At 46.9% G+C, this 22,640-nt stretch overlaps 1 protein-coding gene across 6 annotated transcripts in view; it reads right to left on the bottom strand.

Annotated features, from left to right (window-relative positions):
- Nucleotides 1-22,640, bottom strand: part of LOC147025633 (ETS-related transcription factor Elf-3-like) — a 43,633-nt gene that overhangs the window by 7,883 nt on the left and 13,110 nt on the right. For 4 of the 6 annotated variants that reach the window (XM_085886811.1, XM_085886809.1, XM_085886807.1 and 1 more), the window contains one exon: nt 3,750-3,902. In XM_085886811.1, the coding sequence (XP_085742937.1) occupies nt 3,750-3,902 (153 nt within the window). Of the gene's footprint in view, nt 1-3,749; nt 3,903-13,314; nt 13,632-22,640 lie in introns of those variants that run through there. The other 2 variants (XM_085886812.1, XM_085886810.1) reach the window with 2 other exon arrangements.

Genomic DNA, 22,640 nt, shown 5'->3' on the forward strand with positions numbered 1-22,640 from the left:
CCATGTGTATTGGGGAAAGTCTATTGGGAGGGTAACCACCATGTGTATTGGGGCAAGTCTATTGGGAGGGTAACCACCATGTGTATTGAGGAAAGTCTATTCGGAGGGCAGCCACCATGTGTATTGTGCCAAGTCTATTGGGAGGGTAACCACCATGTGTGTTGAGGAAAGTCTATTCGGAGGGCAGCCACCATGTGTATTGGGGCAAGTCTATTAGGAGGGTAACCCACCATGTGTATCGAGGCAAGTCTATGAGGAGGGCAGCCACCATGTGTATCGAGGCAAGGCTATTAGGAGGGCAGGCACCATGTGTATCAAGGCAAGCCTATTAGGAAGGCAGGCACCATGTGTATCGAGGCAAGTCTATTAGGAGGGCAGGCACCATGTGTATCGAGGCAAGGCTATTTGGAGGGTAACCACCATGTGTATTGGGGCAAGTCTATTGGGAGGGTAACCACCATGTGTATTGAGGAAAGTCTATTCGGAAGGCAGCCACCATGTGTATTGGGGCAAGTCTATTAGGAGGGCAGCCACCATGTGTATTGGGGCAAGTCTATTAGGAGGGTAACCACCATGTGTATTGGGGCAAGTCTATTTGGAGGGCAGGCACCATGTGTATCGAGGCAAGTCTATTAGGAGGGCAGGCACCATGTGTATCGAGGCAAGGCTATTTGGAGGGTAACCACCATGTGTATTGGGGCAAGTCTATTGGGAGGGTAACCACCATGTGTATTGAGGAAAGTCTATTCGGAGGGCAGCCACCATGTGTATTGGGGCAAGTCTATTAGGAGGGCAGCCACCATGTGTATTGGGGCAAGTCTATGAGGAGGGTAACCACCATGTGTATTGGGGCAAGTCTATTTGGAGGGCAGCCACCATATGTATTGGGGCAAGTCTATTAGGAGGGCAGCCACCATGTGTATTGGAGCAAGTCTATTCGGAGGGCAGCCACCATGTGTATTGGGGAAAGTCTATTAGGAGGGCAGCTACCATGTGTATTGGGGAAAGTCTATTAGGAGGGCAGCTACCATGTGTATTGGGGAAAGTCTATTAGGAGGGCAGCTACCATGTGTATTGGGGAAAGTCTATTCGGAGGGTAACCACCATGTGTATTGGGGAAAATATATTGGGAGGGCAGCCACCATGTGTATTGGGGCAAGTCTATTAGTAGGGCAGCCACCATGTGTATTGGGGAAAGTCTATTGGGAGGGTAACCACCATGTGTATTGGGGCAAGTCTATTGGGAGGGTAACCACCATGTGTATTGAGGAAAGTCTATTCGGAGGGCAGCCACCATGTGTATTGTGCCAAGTCTATTGGGAGGGTAACCACCATGTGTGTTGAGGAAAGTCTATTCGGAGGGCAGCCACCATGTGTATTGGGGCAAGTCTATTAGGAGGGTGACCACCATGTGTATTGGGGCAAGTCTATTTGGAGGGCAGCCACCATATGTATTGGGGCAAGTCTATTAGGAGGGTAACCACCATGTGTATTGGGGCAAGTCTATTGGGAGGGCAGCCACCATGCGTATTGGGGAAAGTCTATTCGGAGGGCAGCCACCATGTGTATTGGGGCAAGTCTATTGGGAGGGTAACCACCATGTGTATTGAGGAAAGTCTATTCGGAGGGCAGCCACCATGTGTATTGGAGAAAGTCTATGAGGAGGGCAGCCACCATGTGTATTGGAGAAAGTCTATTAGGAGGGTAACCACCATGTGTGTTGAGGAAAGTCTATTCGGAGGGCAGCCACCATGCGTATTGGGGAAAGTCTATTCGGAGGGCAGCCACCATGTGTATTGGAGAAAGTCTATTAGGAGGGTAACCCACCATATGTATTGGGGCAAGTCTATTAGGAGGGTAACCACCATGTGTATTGGGGCAAGTCTATTGGGAGGGCAGCCACCATGCGTATTGGGGAAAGTCTATTCGGAGGGCAGCCACCATGTGTATTGGGGCAAGTCTATTGGGAGGGTAACCACCATGTGTATTGAGGAAAGTCTATTCGGAGGGCAGCCACCATGTGTATTGGAGAAAGTCTATTAGGAGGGCAGCCACCATGTGTATTGGAGAAAGTCTATTAGGAGGGTAACCACCATGTGTGTTGAGGAAAGTCTATTCGGAGGGCAGCCACCATGCGTATTGGGGAAAGTCTATTCGGAGGGCAGCCACCATGTGTATTGGAGAAAGTCTATTAGGAGGGTAGCCACCATGCGTATTGGGGAAAGTCTATTCGGAGGGCAGCCACCATGCGTATTGGGGAAAGTCTATTCGGAGGGCAGCCACCATGTGTGTTGGGGAAAGTCTATTCGGAGGGCAGATTCATTTTATCTCCTCTGGGGCAGTGATCGTTTTCACATTTTGGTCATAATCATCTCCTTTCGCTATCAATCACATCCACTCTGTGATCGTGTGTGTGCATGTCCTGCATCCATGTGCTCTCACTGATGCTGGGATGACAACTTTTCACCCTTTGTGCTTCACAGATACTACGCTCATATTAGCATTCATTGATGTCTGCCTGCATTACTCATGTCATGTTTTGGAAGATGTACGAAAAAATACCATTATGACTCGAGTCCTCTTGCCTTCTAATTATCCATTGTTTAGTGGTAGACAGATACACATTTGTACACGAGTACTCCAATAGAATAATTTACGACTGCCCAACTGGCACGGCCCTTCCGTGTTCCCTTCGTTGTTGTGCTGTCTGAACTTCACCCCCTTCATAGCCCACAGGAGAAGCCAAAATGTTGAATGTATCATCACAGTTTGGGTAGATTCTAGCTGCATACCAGTAGTCACTGGAGGAATCGCAGTTTGGTTTTGATATTTACTGAAAAACCCTAATCCGAGGACCATGCGAATAAATACAGTTATGACTTCAACAAGGATTTCAGAGTCTCGTCTCTCCGAGAAGTTTTCATTCACTCGGTGACATCAGGTGTACAGCTCGTTTAGCTCACAAGGTGAGATTGAATCTCCCATCGGGGGTGTGCTCTGGAACGTTGAATCTCTCCCAATGATGCATCTCCAACAAGTTGAAAAAAAAAAAAACTTTGGATTCTCCGTCATGGACGACACATGATCACTTTACTCAAAAATACAAGCCTGAAGCAATGTAGACTAGAACGGTACTCGGTAGAGCGCGTACCTCCACCAGGCTGAACAGTCTACATTTCCCACCGATGGGCCGGATCTGGATCTGGACTTGAACCAAAAAAAATCTCATCGGCTTGTTCTCGTCACACACCCAACTCATCCACCAAGTTTGGTCAGAACCCGTCGATAACATTGAGATATCATGTCATGTATGTATGTATGTATGTATGTGTGTATATGTGTGTATATATATATATATATATATATATATATATATATATATATATATATATATATATATATGTGTATATATGTGTATATATATATATATATATATATATATATATATATATATATATATATATATATATATATATATATATATATATATATATCATTTTTGACCTCATCTCTGAATAGTGAAGAATCACTTTAAAAATAAATAAATAAATAATTCTCGTATCCGTTTTGTATGAATAACTCAATGGGTACATTCCTCTCTTTGTAGTCAAATTCTACATTTCCTCCACTCCCCCACCAGAACCTTTCTGAAAAGTTTAATCACAGTGGTTGTAACACAAAGAAAGCATCAAGAGAGTGTTGAAGTTATGGTTATGGTGAGTTGAAAACAATGTGGCTGGCACACATACCAAATGCACTGCCATCGGTTGGTGTAGCCACTGGGCTGAGTTGCGTGTAGTTGGAGCTAGGTTCTTCGTGGGGTGGTGCGAGGTCCCACGCTGCGGACAGAGGCCGATCTCCCCAAAGGACAGCCTCCATGCTCTGCATACCACTGCGTGTGTCTGAGGGGGGAAGCGAGAGAGTGAGACGGTAACGAAAAGGCTTTACCTGCCTAACTTTCCACACCTCACTGGTTCCTTCAGGTCCAGCCAGAGGTTGGATGCCCATTCCATCTCATCCATCTAAATGAAACCTCGCTGGTCATCTTACAGTCACATGGTCAAGGTATAGCCTGGACACACCTTGACACGCAAATGCACGTACTTATTTTTACGAACGATTTTGCAGTTTCTGTAAAGTACGTGAAACCGGTCCGGACGAGGTAGAAAAGGATTTCTTTGGATCCACACATGTCGATTGCACCTGTTTGTTATCCACGTCATGCAAGTACTGGTGCAGTAACATTATGTGTCCCCTACCCTACCATGAAGTACCGACCGATGGTGTTTCACACACGTGCTTACTCGGACTGTACTCGACCGCTCCCATACGAGTAAGCAATGGTGGTCAGCATTATGATTGTTCACAGAGTGTTCAAACCACAAGATGGCCCGACAAATGAAACAAATACCACTAACCTTTGAATATACCTCAAACGGTAGTTGATCCGCCATCAATAAAAGAGGCATTAACGTTTCGGGCTTAACGCCTCGTCAAAACAAAGAAAGCCGACCAAAGACTCAACAAGTACCATTTAAGGTATTTTAAAAGGTTCGTGGTATTTGTTTTATTCGTTTTGCATTCCTTTGCCACCCACGCAGACCGCTAATTTTGTGCTGAAGTTAGCAAGCATATCCTCACAAGATGGCCCGTTTGAACAAACCCACCTCACCAACAGACTGATACCGCTCCATCTCCAATGAGGTGTTCCACACACATTCGGTGCCGAAGTTGCAGTAAATCTTTCATTGTCGAGAAATGATGGGACAGCAGCAGGTATTGAGTGCATGTCGTGATGAGTTGGGGAAAGAATAGTATCGTTGTACCTTATTCGATGGTCCGTCGACCCAATGGGTCGATAAAGGAGACGCTGCTCGGTGTCTATCGTCTGACGAATGACCATGAATTTTGGAAGATCAATGGGTTCCTAGCAGCAAGACTCTCCACATGGGATGTCGAGTTGCATGACCAAAATGGCCTCCTTAGATACAGAATGCTTAATGATGTTATCACCATGTACCTGAGATGGTCATGAGGGCCTCTCACTTTCACCTTGCTCACTATTGATCCTCTCCGGGCCTCTGTACGCATGCGGAATGAGGTCGTGCATCCGCTTTTTAGAGAAAGATTGCATTGATGTCTTCGAAGGTCGAATTGTCCAAAGAAACGTGTTTGGTGACCAATCCTGGTTGAAGTTATCCGCGCTCAATCCTCGATGTATTGTAATCAGTCAGCGTGTCTGTTCATCAGTCGGTCGGCGCTTTAATATTGTGCACGAGGTGGCTTGGAGCACAGTTCATCAGACTTATCTAATGTAACCACGAGTTAAATTTGTACTTTGAATGTGGATTTTGTCCAAGTTATCCGCACCTGTTCCCGAGTGTAAGTTTGCCCGTATTAACCCGTGATTTGAAGTGCGCTGCAAGGCCTACAGGCTCGACTTATACGCCCCACCTACCTTGAGCATGGTTCAATAAAGCTGTTGAGCACGGTTCTCGACACAACAATAACATTGTTATGTCTAATTTACCCAGAACGTTTTAATGTCTTATTGATTTGAGTTAATTTTGGACCTTGGAGTCTGCATTTTGTCCGTCGAGAGGATTAGTCCTCTGTTTGGAACTTGTGAAGTCTCTTCATCCTGTCTCTCTCTCTCCCCGGACAATGTTGTCATGGGGCCTTACTATTCTTTTCTCCACTCCTTATAGAGGAGGTTTGTCCATGTAGATATATAATCTATGCCAATCAATGTCAGTGGGTGTCCATCAATCAGTCCGTCCGTCACTTCCATAAATCCAAAACCATGAAACCTCGTGGCCCCAAACTTTGCATGCATTCTAAGGGAACTCCAAGGAAGTGCATGAATGAACATCGGGTGTTTGGCTGAATTTCAACACTCCTTTTGAACATAATTAATGCCCTTATTTAATTATCCTTCATCAGACGATCGCACTGTCACTGAATATATCAATCGACTTGAACATAGTTCAGGGCCCGTTCGTCAGCGTTTGGCCGTGCGGTGCCTCTGGCGATGTCGGATCGTGGTTGGCTCGCTAAAAATGTGCAATTTTATTTTCACGTTTTCCATTTTTGTATGATCTTTCATTACTTCATTACCCGTCACTTCGGCATAGATAGATACATATGAAAAAAATTAAACGTTTCGTTTTTTTAAAGTTTCTTCAACCGTTTCGTTGGAGTGCTTGAGTGGTTAAGCCACTTGGCAAGCGCTCTTCAAGCTTTGATGGCGATATGGCGGCTCAGTTCTCCGTGGGGACATTTCCGGAGTAAGGAAGGCAAAATGAATAAGATCATTACAATGAGTTAAAAATGTTTTCGGTTGTTATAAAGCAATGAATCGCCACGTCATGGCAGGATAGCTGAGAGGTACGCATGCTCACTCTAAGCTGTCTGGCCTGGGTTTGAATCCTGACCCAGCTATAAACTGTCATCCTGGTGTTTCACAGGCAGGGTGATTCATCAATGTGTGTGCCGTCCCTCGGATGGACGTTAAACTGGATATCACATCTGCCAGAATCCTGCCCCTCTCCTTCCCCAGTTGCCCCTCACATCGTCATACTCTCACCCCTCTCCCTCTCTCTCTTTCTCTCACACCTCTCTCCCTGCTCCCCCACCCCTCCCCCTCTGTTGAAGGGACTGTTAAGGACGGACAGTTTAGTTTTGAATTTTCCATAGTATAGCATGTACGAATCAGTCAGAGTGAGCCGACCAGAGGGATGCAAAGGTTGCTGCATGTGCGAGCATAGTTGTGCACAGGCAGGCCTTTGCCAGGTAGATAGCATGGGTTTTCAAATGCTCCCAACAGGTTTTATATGGAGTCCAGTGAGTAAAAAAAATGTTGCTGTTTCGACGCATTTTATCACCCTTCCCTTCCCCATCCCGAATACTGCCTTCCCTTCCCCACCCTCATGCTGCCTTCCCTTCCCCACCCCTAATGCTGCGTTCCCTTCCCCACCCCTAATGCTGCCTTCCCTTCCCCTCCCCTAATGCTGCCTTCCATTCTCCACCCCTAATGCTGCCTTCCCTCCCCCACCCCTAATTCTGCCTTCCCTTCCCCACCCATGCTGCCTTACCTTCCCCACCCCTAATGCTGCCTTCCCTTCCCCTCCCCTAATGCTGCCTTCCATTCTCCACCCCTAATGCTGCCTTCCCTCCCCCACCCCTAATTCTGCCTTCCCTTCCCCACCCATGCTGCCTTCCCTTCCCCTCCCCTAATGCTGCCTTCCCTTCCCTCCCCTCCCCTAATGCTGCATTCCCTTCCTCACCCCTGATACTGCCTTCCCTTCCCCTCCACTAATGCTGCCTTCCCTTCCCCTCCCCTAATGCTGCCTTCCCTTCCCCTGCCCTAATGCTGCCTTCCCTTCCCCTGCCCTAATGCTGTCTTCACTTCCCTCTGCTCTAATGCTGCCTTCCCTTACCCACCCCTGATGCTGCCTTCCCTTCCCCACCCCTGATGCTGCCTTCCCTTCCCCTCCCCTAATGCTGCCTTCCCTTCCCCACCCCTAATTGCTGCCTTCCCTTCCCCTAATGCTGCCTTCCCTTCCCCACCCCTCATGCTGCCTTCCCTTCCCCACCCCTCAAGCTGCCTTCACTTCCCCACCCCTCACGCGTACCTCCCTCAACCTCCCCCTCCTCTCTCCCTCCCTTCCCCCTCCTCACCCTTCCCCCTGCTTCTATATAATACATTATATATATTATATGTTTTACATGTATTATATATTACTAGTGCGTGCCCGTACGTGCAAAAAAAAAAAAAAAAAAAATAAAAAATAAAAAATAACTTTCAAACCGCGTGCCAGAAACAACAACCACAGGCCGTTCCTTCGCTCTCGCGTGCCCGTACGTGCGTGGCCGTACGTGCAAAAAAAAGAAAAATAATTCAAACAACCACACAGGCCGTTCCTTCGCTCTCGTAAACGATGACTGGATTGGAGCATTGTGTTTATCTATAAATGCGCATAGGAAATCGAGAAATTATTAGAATACAGTAAGTCATCACTATCCGGAAGTCCGTACGTTGTAACCCGTAATGGGGAACTCGGCTGAGGATCTCTTCCCCAACGGCCACGCCTACGCAGCAACATGTCCTGTCATTGGTTTGGTAAATAAATGGCCATAACCTGGGAACCACTTGTCCGATTAATATCAAACCTTGAAAAGGCACATACTCAGGTCCCCAGCAATATACCTGGCAAGTTTTAATTAGATCGGACCAGTGGTTGTCGAGAAACAGCAGTCACAGACACACAGAGATTGCTGGAATTATAGATTTATAGATTTATAGATTTATATATCGAACCCCCTAACTTGAGGCAGCAAGGCACAGATCGAGTTCCATCACAGCGATTGCTGCACGACCTGTCAGTAACAAGTGTCGCCTGCCACGCGAGCACATTGTCTCTGCCCTGCTGATCACCAGTCAGGGGGTTGCTGTGATGTAACTCGATCTGTGCCTTGCTGCCTCATCAAGTTAGGGGGTTTGATTCAGTTATATTATCGAGCCTAATATGGTCACAAATAAACGATTACATTTCACAAATAAACGTCACAAATAAACGAAACGAGGCCTTACATTGTTAATTGCCCTGTCTTGTTCTAGATTGGCATTATGGCACAACATAAGGGATTGCACATTGGGCTGCACATCCAGATTACTTGTTCTCATGGTAAAGAGTAACATGACCACAGACATGTGGATATCCAAAATATTTAGGATATCCAAAGACCAGTTGATGGCCCTCGTACACCAAAACCTGATGCCATGTTCTAAAAGGACACCTGTTGCATGAGGTCTAATGATATCCTGAGATTGTCCAAACTTTCATCGACCAAGTTATTGTGAAATTTGAGCCATTCACTGGCGTCATGACTGCTTATTCTACAGGAGGTGATCACCTATCCCAACCCAACACGCTCCTCCATCACCCAACAACATGCTCCATCACCCATCATACTCCATCTCCCATTGTTCTCCTCAATCACCCAATATACTCCATCATCCAGCATACTCTATTTCCCAACATGCTCCATCACCCAACATGCTCCATCACTCACCATTCTCCATCACCCATCATTCTCCTCCATCACCCACCATTCTCCTCCATCTCCCATCGTTCTCCTCCATCATCCAACATACTCCATCATCCAACGTGCACCATTTCCCAACATGCTCCATCACCCAACATGCTCCATCTCCCATTATTCTCCTCCATCACCCAACATGCTCCTTCACCCATAATTCTCCTCCATCACCAAACATGCTCCATTTCCCAATATGCTCCATCACCCAACATTCTCCTCCATCACACTCCAAGACCCAACATGCTCCATCACCCATCACTCTCCTCCATCACCAATCATACTCCATCTCCCATTGTTCTCCTCCATCATCCAACATGCTCCATCTCCCATTATTCTCCTCCATCACCCAACATGCTCCATCTCCAAACATTCTCTTCCATCACCCAACATGCTCCATCTCCCATTATTCTCCTCCATCACCCAACATGCTCATTTCCCAACATGCTCCATCTCCCATTATTCTCCTCCATCACCCATCATGCTCCATCTCCCATTATTCTCCTCCATCACCCATCATGCTCCATCTCCCATTATTCTCTTCCATCACCCAACATGCTCCATCTCCAAACATTCTCTTCCATCACCCAACATGCTCCATCTCCCATTATTCTCCTCCATCACCCAACATGCTCATTTCCCAACATGCTCCATCTCCCATTATTCTCCTCCATCACCCATCATGCTCCATCTCCCATTATTCTCCTCCATCACCCATCATGCTCCATCTCCCATTATTCTCTTCCATCACACAACATGCTCCATCTCCAAACATTCTCTTCCATCACCCAACATGCTCCATCTCACATTATTCTACTCCATCACCCAACATGCTCCATCTCCAAACATTCTCTTCCATCACCCAACATGCTCCATCTCACATTATTCTACTCCACCACCCAACATGCACCATCTCCCATTATTCTCCTCCATCACCCATCATGCTCCATCTCCCATTATTCTCGTCCATCACCCATTATTCTCTTCCATCACCCAACATGCTCCATCTCCAAACATTCTCTTTCATCACCCAACATGCTCCATCTCCCATTATTCTCCTCCATCACCCAACATGCTCCATCTCCAAACATTCTCTTCCATCGCCCAGCATGCTCCATCTCCCATCATGCTCATTTCCCAACATGCTCCATCTCCTATTATTCTCCTCCATCACCCATCATGCTCCATCTCCAAACATTCTGCTCCATCTCCAAACATTCTCTTCCATCACCCAGCATGCTCCATCTCCCATTATTCTCCTCCATCACCCAACATGCTCATTTCCCAACATGCTCCATCTCACATTATTCTCCTCCATCACCCAACATGCACCATCTCCCATTATTCTGCTCCATCACCCAACATGCTCCATCTCCAAACATGCTCCATCTCCCATTATTCTCCTCCATCACCCAACATGCTCCATCTCCAAACATTCTCTTCCATCACCCAACATGCTCCATTTCCCATTATTCTGCTCCATCACCCAACATGCTCCATCTCCCATTATTCTCCTCCATCACCCAACATTCTCAATCTCCCATTATTCTCTTCCATCACCCAACATACTCCACCGCCCATCATTTTCCTACATCTGGAGCATACTGTAGGAAAGAATAACACTGACTCCATTGTTTGGAGGGACTCACGGTGCTATTAAAATGACTTGCACAGAAGACCCCCTGCGGTGTGAACGTTCTGTCGCTATGGGTCACCTCCTTTGTGACGAGGTGCGTCAATGTTGAAAACGTTCTACCAACGCTTCCGGCTCGAACCTTGAAAACCTGGAACGTCTGCTTACCAAAGGTAATTGAACGTGGGGTGTGAAGTTAGGGAATGTGATGAATTGTTAACACGAGTACCACGTTAATCAAACTCACATGTTATTGAGTTAATTCCCCTGTGGGACTCAAACCGAGCACACGTTTGAGCAGGTATACCCTGAGTGAAGACCACGATAGGAAGAGTGACACAAGGTCCATAGAACACACAGGTAAACGATTCCTGCGAGCACCTTAGCATTCAACACACCTGTTTATTTACCACTCGCCAATTAACCCTTTAGAGAATAAGGTTTGAATAAAAACATCTTTGTGTCTGATATTTTGTTTACTCCGAATATAATGGACCAGATGTAATATTTGTTGTACGAGTCTAGTCCATCCCGACCCATCTGTAAACCATCCAACGAGTGCTTTGCAGGCCGAACGAGGCATCACAAAGTGATCTGGCCATCGTTTGCACGTTAAGTTGGACATCCTATCTGCTCGCATTGATTTATGGACGGGACGCAGTATGTGTTGTATGGGTGTTGTCCAGACACGAAGCACTAATTAATGAATTAATAAATAACAGTATACAATTAAATTGAAATAAAATAAAGATTTTAAAGGCCGTAGAAAAAAAAAAAACACCCGGAAGTTTGCCACCATTGATGCATCGTCTTATACGCCACTTTATTGAACGCATGACATTCGTTCTTCGTGCCTGTTGTTTGTGTCCTTTATAACGTCCTTGAAAACAGTAAGTTTCCTGTTTGGAATGATTATAAAACTTTGTCTGACTGCCACACAGACAGAATAAATGAATGATCTCAATCCTGTCTGCGCATGCACGATGCGGACAAATTCAGAGCCAAAGTACGGCCAAATGGCGGGTTCGTGTCCCTGTTCGTGTACAAAGTAAAACATTCAATTTGAACAAGTTATCCCTCGATCATAAACTGAACTTGGTGGACAGACGTAGCGCATGCGCCATGTCACGACAATGGTCCACTCAACAGAAGTTTACGCGAGAGCCACCTCTACAGGTAAACTATCGATACTCCAGAAAGGTTTCCAACAACTCTTCAAGGTAACTTTTCACAAAGTTATTGCTGATTATAAAAAAAAATTTTGGTTATCTCGTCCAAACCGATTTACAATCATTGATCGAAGACCTTTTTATCGTCCCACAATTGTATGACACAATGGGTTGTTGTTTGAACCACGTTTTTCAACAACTATAGGTATAAGTCGTTTTCAGTGTCGTTCAATCATTTTCAATTAACAGTGCAGTGCCATGTAGTTGTGGATCACTCGATAACCGGTACGCCATGAAGGGACAGCAGGCTCTGCCTGAGCACAATACTTACTTGATGTTCCTTCTTCCTCTTCTTACGATACCTTAACCCTTAGTAAGAGATTATCAGCTCAAAGAGGGTGCATTCTTGGCCCAAGGCTTTCACGAAAAGGCCGGCCAGGCCTGACGTTCGACTGAATGCGATTTGAGAGAGAATAAAGAAATAAAAAAAACTAATATTTTCAAGGTGTCGGTGATAACTCACCCAATCTTCGCGAAACACAACGTGCATTCTTTAATGCCCACTAGTCAATGCTAGCAGATGGGACAGCCAGCTTAATGTCTGGACCGACGGAGCACTTTGTGACGCCTCGGCCGGCCTGCGAAGCCACCTATCGGACGGTTTTCAGTCGGGTCGGGAATCGAACCCAGACTGGACAACTTAAGTGTGTGCTACCTATGCACCACCCGGTCAGATCTTTACCCGAGGTACACCTGACGTGTGTCCTGTGTCCTTAGTGCTTGCCATGACATTATAACCGTGTTCGCTTGATAACGGCAATGTACGTGGATCGAAGGGGTTAAAAAAACATCCAATCTCGATGGGGCAAAGAAGCTGAACCCGATGCTGGAGGATATACTCCTGTACAGGTATATATATATATATATATATATATATATATATATATATATGTAAATGTAAATATATATATGTAAATATATAAATATATATATATATATATATATATATATATATATATAAATATATGTAAATATATATATATATATATATAAATATATGTAAATATATATATATATATATATATATATATATATATATATATATATATATAAATATATGTAAATATATATATATATATATATATATATATATATATATAAATATATGTAAATATATATATAAATATATGTAAATATATATATATATATAAATATATGTAAATATATATATATATATATATATATAAATATATGTAAATATATATATATATAAGTATATGTAAATATATATATAAATATATGTAAATATATATATATATATATATATATATAAATATATAAATATAAATATATATATATGTATGTAAATTATGAAAGTGAACCAAACGCTCAAACAGTCAATGTGCTGGTTACCTTGATCCCACCGCCACGATCCCGCCACTGCGGGTGTCGCGTTTCCAAAGGTTCAACTCAGAGTCCCAGACGTCACTCCTTCGGGGTCCAGTCGGATGATATTCAACGCCACGAGTCCGAACCGTCCAGGTATATCCGCAACACCATGAAGTCCCCAATACAGGTGTACAGCAAAATCCGGGTCCAGTGACTACGATGTAGGTGCGATCGGGATCCAGTGATATGGGTGAACAGACGACCCACCTGGTCCAGCGCTTAGTGGTGAGGATCACACACTCCTCCTGATCGAGCACTTCAAGCGTCACTCGAGTTTCGTGCACTTGACTTAAATCCAGGCTCTGGATGCCCCGCCCCCACTCTGCCTGGCCCCGCCCCTTTACCAACTCACCCTGCCTCCAACTTCCGACCCAACCTCCGATAACAACCAGCGCAGCCCCGGTTTTAGGAAGCATGATATTTTTAACTTGAGCGTTCGCATCACCTTTACCATGAGCGCACAATGCCTCCGGGGTCACGTGTGTACCTTCGTCGTGCCCGTACGAAAGGGGTCATGGTGTCGTGACGACACGAATCGACCCAAGTCAAACAAGGGTGACTCACTCACTGCAGTCAAAGTTTGCACAGGAAACAACAAAGTTGCGAAAAGTTCATTTTGGAAATTAATGAAATTATTGATTTATGAATGGTTGAATAAATAAACCAGGGTGTCCTTTACCGAAGGTTGGGGAGGGGGACAGGGGAAGAGTGGAAGGGCTCCTTGGGAATTCGACCGTGACGTTATATATTATATATATATATATATATATATATATATATATATAAATATATATATATATATATATATATATATATATATATATATATAGTATGGTTAGTTCAGGTAACCCGAGGGGATCGGGGTTCAAGGGCAAAAATGTGGATTCAATCGGGGAGAAACTGATGAAGGTCACGATGGGAAGGGTCTTCCAAAATAGGATCTTCCAACATGGGATCTTCCAACATGGGAGGTCTCAACATTTGATCCTTCAACATGGAATCTTTCAACATGGGATGTCTCAATATGGGATCTTCCAACATGGGAGGTCTCAACATGGGATCCTTCAACATAGGATGTCTCAACATGGGATCTTCCAAAGTGAGGTCTTTCAACATGGGATCTTCCAAAGTGAGGTCTTTCAAATGGGATCTTCCAAAGTGAGGTCTTTCAACATGGGATCTTTCAACATGGGATCTTCCAAAATGGGATCTTTGAACCTACGATGTTCAAACGTGGGGTCCACGAGCATTATGAGACACGTGAGTTCATATGGGAAGAAAAAAAACAAACACGAACTCCAACCACCAAGCGATCTCGTGAAATCAATTCATTATTATAGTTAGTACGCTCATTAATGAACTATAAACAATCATCATGTTGTACTGTATTCGCATTTCATGCTGTCACGTGATGATTTGAAGCACTCTTAAACACGCTCATCAACACCCTGTTAATCAGGTGTGGTCAGGTATGGGAGCATGCCCCGGAGCGGTTAATCTATCAAAAGCGTTCAACCATCGCTAGTTGAACACACTCACAGATGACGAGAGATGAAAACCACGTGGTAACTCACGATGCCTCGGTGGTTGTTAGGTCCACGCCCCCTGGGACTTTCCGCTCCAGACCGGGTGCTTTGCATGCGCTCCATGCGCGGCTGCCCATTGGTTGAGGCTCGGCGGAACAATGTGACGTCACTTCGGCGAAAACAGCACCCAAGGGGGATTCCTCCCGCGTCTGCTGACTGGAAATCGAGGGCACGGTCCCCCACTCCCTCCGCCCGCGCTCTGGGCGCTTCTCTCGTTTCCCCAGAGGGTTCGTGCTTTGATTCGAGTGTTGTTTACACGAAAACCCGCGACCATGTTAAACGTGAACAACGATCCGTGCGGTGTGAAGAACTCGTGCGCTGTTCGACAAGGAACAAACAGTCTGAACCCCCATCGGCCATCCTCGTGTCCCACGCACAATGGAGATGCTGGACGTCTGGGGGGGCTTTCCTGCGTTCCCGAGTGTTCCAGTGGGAATCCAGGACGTCTGGGGGGCTTTCCTGCATTCCCGAGTGTTCTAGTGGGAATCCAGAACGTCTGGGGGGCTTTTCTGCATTCCCGAGTGTTCTAGTGAGAATCCAGAACGTCTGGGGGGGCTTTCCTGCGTTCCCGAGTGTTCCAGTGGGAATCCAAGACGTCTGGGGGGCTTTCCTGCGTTCCAGAGTGTTCCAGTGGGAATCCAGGACGTCTGGGGGGCTTTCCTGCGTTCCCGAGTGTTCCAGTGGGAATCCAGGGTGTAAGGATGGAGGCGCACGAAACTGGAGGGTCACTGGTCACGTGATAACCTTCGTGTGGACGGCTTCTGGAAACAGGAACCCAGAGCGAGATCAGTCCGGCAGAGTTATCACGGTGTCCGAAAACAATCAGTTAATCTTTCCTGAGAAACGGAGTCGTAAAACTGTGCTTGGCTCGAAAATACTACCAACAGGACCCGTCGGGCTTCAACATAAACTCCTTTAAAACATGACACCGGAGGGGGTGGGGGAATACCCCCCGGAACTCCTCTCTCTCCAGCAGTGGCCCTCCCTTTGTACTGAGCTCCGAAATGGCGTCATGGCCGTGGATTACATCAGCGTACGTGACGGACTCCACCCCCCCCAACCGACATTAAAGGGGGTTTCCAGTGAAGAGGTCCATGTGCGGACGTGGCTCATGTTCAGCTTATAGAACCCCACTACATGCTCCAGTAGAGGGTGTGATCGGTGCTTCGTGAGATGCCTGCGAGTCCTCGTCCTCATCCTGGTCCTGGTCCATGCATAACAAGCAATAATAACATTATAGTCTGTGCAGAAACACTGTCCTTCAAAGAATAAGCACGAAGGACTGTGGAAATGAACACCAACCACCGTATGAATAAGCACCAATCACCATATGAATAAGCACCAACCACCGTGTGAATAAGCACCAATCACCGTGTGAATAAGCACCAACCACCGTGTGAATAAGCACCAACCACCTTGTGAATAAGCACCAACCACCGTGTGAATAAGCACCAACCACCGTATGAATAAGCACCAACCACCGTATGAATAAGCACCAACCACCGTGTGAATAAGCACCAACCACCGTGTGAATAAGCACCAACCACCGTGTGAATAAGCACCAACCAGTGTGCAAATAAGCACCAACCACCGTCCGAATAAGCACCAATCCCCGTATGAATAAGCACCAACCACCGTGTGAATAAGCACCAACCACCTTGTGAATAAGCACCAACCACCTTGTGAATAAGCACCAACCACCGTATGAATACGCACCAATCACCGTGTGAATAAGCACCAATCACCGTGTGAATAAGCACCAACCAGTGTGCAAATAAGCACCAACCACCGTCCGAATAAGCACCAATCCCCGTATGAATAAGCACCAACCACCGTGTGAATAAGCACCAACCACCGTGTGAATAAGCACCAACCACCGGGTGAATAAGCACCAACCACCGTGTGAATAAGCACCAATCACCGTGTGAATAACCTCCATCCACCGACAGTGTTGGAAAAAACACCAACCACTGTAGGAGGAAACACTGTGTGAATAAGGAGGAAACGCTGTGTGGATAAGGAGGAAACGCTGTGTGGATAAGGAGGAAACGCTGTGTGGATAAGGAGGAAACGCTGTGTGGATAAGGAGGAAACGCTGTGTGGATAAGGAGGAAACGCTGTGTGGATAAGGAGGAAACGCTGTGTGGATAAGGAGGAAACGCTGTGTGGATAAGGAGGAAACGCTGTGTGGATAAGGAGGAAACGCTGTGTGGATAAGGAGGAAACGCTGTGTGGATAAGGAGGAAACGCTGTGTGGATAAGGAGGAAACGCTGTGTGGATAAGGAGGAAACGCTGTGTGGATAAGGAGGAAACGCTGTGTGGATAAGGAGGAAACGCTGTGTGGATAAGGAGGAAACGCTGTGTGGATAAGGAGGAAACGCTGTGTGGATAAGGAGGAAACGCTGTGTGGATAAGGAGGAAACGCTGTGTGGATAAGGAGGAAACGCTGTGTGGATAAGGAGGAAACGCTGTGTGGATAAGGAGGAAACGCTGTGTGGATAAGGAGGAAACGCTGTGTGGATAAGGAGGAAACGCTGTGTGGATAAGGAGGAAACGCTGTGTGGATAAGGAGGAAACGCTGTGTGGATAAGGAGGAAACGCTGTGTGGATAAGGAGGAAACGCTGTGTGGATAAGGAGGAAACGCTGTGTGGATAAGGAGGAAACGCTGTGTGGATAAGGAGGAAACGCTGTGTGGATAAGGGGGAAACGCTGTGTGGATAAGGAGGAAACGCTGTGTGGATAAGGAGGAAACGCTGTGTGGATAAGGAGGAAACGCTGTGTGGATAAGGAGGAAACGCTGTGTGGATAAGGAGGAAACGCTGTGTGGATAAGGAGGAAACGCTGTGTGGATAAGGAGGAAACGCTGTGTGGATAAGGAGGAAACGCTGTGTGGATAAGGAGGAAACGCTGTGTGGATAAGGAGGAAACGCTGTGTGGATAAGGAGGAAACGCTGTGTGGATAAGGAGGAAACGCTGTGTGGATAAGGAGGAAACGCTGTGTGGATAAGGAGGAAACGCTGTGTGGATAAGGAGGAAACGCTGTGTGGATAAGGAGGAAACGCTGTGTGGATAAGGAGGAAACGCTGTGTGGATAAGGAGGAAACGCTGTGTGGATAAGGAGGAAACGCTGTGTGGATAAGGAGGAAACGCTGTGTGGATAAGGAGGAAACGCTGTGTGGATAAGGAGGAAACGCTGTGTGGATAAGGAGGAAACGCTGTGTGGATAAGGAGGAAACGCTGTGTGGATAAGGAGGAAACGCTGTGTGGATAAGGAGGAAACGCTGTGTGGATAAGGAGGAAACGCTGTGTGGATAAGGAGGAAACGCTGTGTGGATAAGGAGGAAACGCTGTGTGGATAAGGAGGAAACGCTGTGTGGATAAGGAGGAAACGCTGTGTGGATAAGGAGGAAACGCTGTGTGGATAAGGAGGAAACGCTGTGTGGATAAGGAGGAAACGCTGTGTGGATAAGGAGGAAACGCTGTGTGGATAAGGAGGAAACGCTGTGTGGATAAGGAGGAAACGCTGTGTGGATAAGGAGGAAACGCTGTGTGGATAAGGAGGAAACGCTGTGTGGATAAGGAGGAAACGCTGTGTGGATAAGGAGGAAACGCTGTGTGGATAAGGAGGAAACGCTGTGTGGATAAGGAGGAAACGCTGTGTGGATAAGGAGGAAACGCTGTGTGGATAAGGAGGAAACGCTGTGTGGATAAGGAGGAAACGCTGTGTGGATAAGGAGGAAACGCTGTGTGGATAAGGAGGAAACGCTGTGTGGATAAGGAGGAAACGCTGTGTGGATAAGGAGGAAACGCTGTGTGGATAAGGAGGAAACGCTGTGTGCATAAGGAGGAAACGCTGTGTGCATAAGGAGGAAACGCTGTGTGCATAAGGAGGAAACGCTGTGTGGATAAGGAGGAAACGCTGTGTGGATAAGGAGGAAACGCTGTGTGCATAAGGAGGAAACGCTGTGTGCATAAGGAGGAAACGCTGTGTGCATAAGGAGGAAACGCTGTGTGCATAAGGAGGAAACGCTGTGTGGATAAGGAGGAAACGCTGTGTGGATAAGGAGGAAACGCTGTGTGGATAAGGAGGAAACGCTGTGTGGATAAGGAGGAAACGCTGTGTGGATAAGGAGGAAACACTGTGTGGATAAGGAGGAAACACTGTGTGGATAAGGAGGAAACACTGTGTGGATAAGGAGGAAACACTGTGTGGATAAGGAGGAAACACTGTGTGGATAAGGAGGAAACACTGTGTGGATAAGGAGGAAACACTGTGTGAATAAGGAGGAAACACTGTGTGAATAAGGAGGAAACACTGTGTGGATAAGGAGGAAACACTGTGTGAATAAGGAGGAAACACTGTGTGAATAAGGAGGAAACACTGTGTGAATAAGGAGGAAACACTGTGTGGATAAGGAGGAAACACTGTGTGAATAAGGAGGAAACACTGTGTGAATAAGGAGGAAACACTGTGTGGATAAGGAGGAAACACTGTGTGAATAAGGAGGAAACACTGTGTGAATAAGGAGGAAACACTGTGTGAATAAGGAGGAAACACTGTGTGGATAAGGAGGAAACACTGTGTGGATAAGGAGGAAACACCGTGTGAATAAGCAAGAACCTTTTACCTTTGACCTTTTGACCAAATTCTTATTTGTCTTCTCCATATTCTCACAATAAATCTTTGTTGAATCATGTTCCTGGTAATATTGTTGTGGATCTCCGCCACTCCGGACGACGGTCTTGAGCTATTTGCAGCCGCGCGCGCCCACCGACCGTGGAAATCCAGTCGCAGCTTTCGGCTCAACGCCGTTTTTAACCACACCACAACCTTGTCAATGCTCTGCCCGCGCTACAGGGTCGATCGCCGAATTGTCGATTTACCTAATTATTCGCGCGGACAGACTACCGAGAGGTTGTACCTCAACGGGACCTACTTTAAGCAGCTTTTTCCGTCTGCGATTGCCGAGCGGTTTATTATCGCCAAGCCCCGTTCGACCTGATTATCTTGTTAAAAAACCAGCTAAAAAAAACCAGCTATTTATTCCAAACGCAATTATGGCAGTTCAATGGAGGAAGGGACGGAAGGAGCAAGTGAATATTAAAACAATGGGGGTATTTATTTTACATGCATGCAGTCAATGAAGCAATGGGGGGGGGGGGGGTGGGATGGGCACAGGACACGAGCAAAAAGACCGACAGCCATTGTCTATTTTACCATGTACATGACTTAACAACAATTCTACTTATCGGACAAGGCGCCACAGACTTCCATGCAAAAACCCCAGAAAATAAAAGGGAGAACACGGCCCGTAGGCCTTTATATTAGTGTTCCTCGGAGCTTGGAAGACCGAAGGAGCTCCGCGAGGCCGTGCAGGTTACTTTGTCGCCCTGGAGACGACTCGATGGGTCTTTCGGTCGGCGACCCTCCGTATGTCTCGTCGTCAACACGGCAGCTGGTGTAATGGCAGCTCAGTTGGTCCAGGCCTTGCCGTGTGGCCTGGTCGATCAGGCCTGGCCGACGATGCTTCAGAGGAGCGAGCGGGCCTTGCTCTTTTGGAGTTGATGCTCTCTTAAGAGCCCGCTCACTCCTCAGCGTCGCTCGGACCGTCCCGGGGCCCGATCACCTCAGACTGTTATGTCGCTGGCTGGCGACTTCTCTCCGGCTGGCGACTTTGCTGCCGCCTCCACCGACCCACAACTCTGCACGACACTGCAGGCTTGACTGGACTGCAGGCTCCAAACTCCAACGACTGAGCTCCACTCCGAACTGTCGACAACTCGTTTCTCGGCGTTTCAGCCCAGCCTTTTATCAGGTTCGGGGGTGGTGTTTGGTCTTTCACCTCCGACCCTTCACCCCCCGCTGGCTCCACCCCTTTTGTCATTCTGATCCGATCTTGCCGTCAAACACGGAGGTGGTAGGAATCACCGGCTTTCACTCCAACGAGGGAGTCTTCGTGTTTGTCGGAGATGTTGTTCGTTTGTGGATGCCGTTGCTGGTGAAAAGATGGCGTTGTTTGTGGAGATGATGGTGAGGAGATGTAGTTCATTGGTTGAAATGGTTGTTGTTGGTTTAAAGATGGCGTTGTTTGTGGAGATGATGGTGAGGAGATGATCGTTTTAAATTAAAGATAGCAAAATAAAAACGGCAAACTCAAAGATGCACAGCCCGGCTCACGAATAAATCCCGTTATACATCGGTGGGGAAATCTAACCTGGACACACACTTATCGACATAACTGATCTTCGGGGAACCTGAATGGTGATCTGTGAATTTCCACAACCGTAACACTACCCCCTCCCCTTTTTACAGACTCGTCCCGAGTCGTCAAATTTTCGTGTGCCTTCATGTGTAAGTTCTCCCCAAGTACGATTTACCTTCGGATCCCTGAGTGCGACATTTGGTGTATCCGTGTCCCAAAAGTAAATAACCAACAGGCTGAGTAACTAACTAAACAAACTCACTCATACAGTCAACTTAACTAAAATTGCCGGCGCGACGACAATCATGCAGGGGGAGCAAACTCATGTACAATTTTACTTAACTTAACGTTATACATTTTACAGTAAACCATGGCCCAGGACTGATGGACTCTGTGGAAAAAGGGCATGGCAAAGTTAGTCATAGTTTGTGAGGGTGAGCGCCCCCGCAGCTGAAGGTCGGATGTCTTCGGGGCCTGTTCAAAAGGCCCCGTTGTCTGTCACAGAACCTTTTCATGTCTTCAGCTGCTGGAGGCAACTCACCCCAACCCGGCATGCCATATGCCATCCCACAGGCCATTTTTGAAGCAGGGAGCCAGGCTGCCCAAATGCAGTCTCTGGCTCATGAAACAAATGCAGGTATGAACACAAACGGTGCACGGGCTGCACCAATGCAGTCCCCGTGTGCAGCTACCTGCAAGGCAGTCCCTACAGAACACTGGATGGGCACTGACGCAAGCAAACACAAAAAATGAGCGGATGGATAGATGGATGGAAAACATGGTGCACGGGCTGCTCAATGCAGTCCCGTGTTGCAGCTGCCTGCAGGGCAGTCCCTGCAGAATACTGAATGGGCACCGACACAAGCAAACACAATGGCCGGTGGGGCTGCCTGCAGGGCAGTCCCCGCAACTTGCGGGATGATCCTGGCACACATGGTAATGGATGGACAGGGGCAAACACAAACACAAGGGCTTGCAGGCATGGGATCAAGGCAGAGGCAGAAAGACAAGGCATGGCAAGGCCGGAACAGGCCGCTGTAGCAAAAACAGGCCGGCATACGCAGCTGGCCGGCCTCTTGTCTCGTTCTGGAGGTTTGTGGAGGGAGTGCGCTGGTGCCTGCCAGTCTGAAGGCGGGTTCGGAACTACCCTACTGTCTCCCTCCCAACCAATCGCCTTTACCTGTCTCTGTCCACACCCACTCTCTTAGTTTGTAAAAAACAAATTTAGCCCCATCTTATTTTTATTTATTTTATTTTATTTCCTTCTATAATTTCATCTCCCTAACCCCCTTTATAGTCTCTGTCTGGCTAACCTACCATGTCACCTAGCCTACTCCCAACCCCTACGTTTCCTTCCTGGAGGGAAATAAAGGAGAGCTAGCGTCCTGCCTTGAGGCCCAATGAAGCCTCAGAATGGCCTCCTCAGATCTCAGCGATCTAACCTAAAGTGGGTCCAGCGGCCTACAACGAGAGCAAAGGGATGGATGGTGCAGAGGGAT

The sequence above is a fragment of the Eptatretus burgeri genome, chromosome 6, assembly GCF_056783735.1.
Source record: "Eptatretus burgeri isolate ZD-2024b chromosome 6, Ebu_testis_v1, whole genome shotgun sequence".
NCBI classification, from domain to species: Eukaryota; Metazoa; Chordata; class Myxini; order Myxiniformes; family Myxinidae; genus Eptatretus; species Eptatretus burgeri.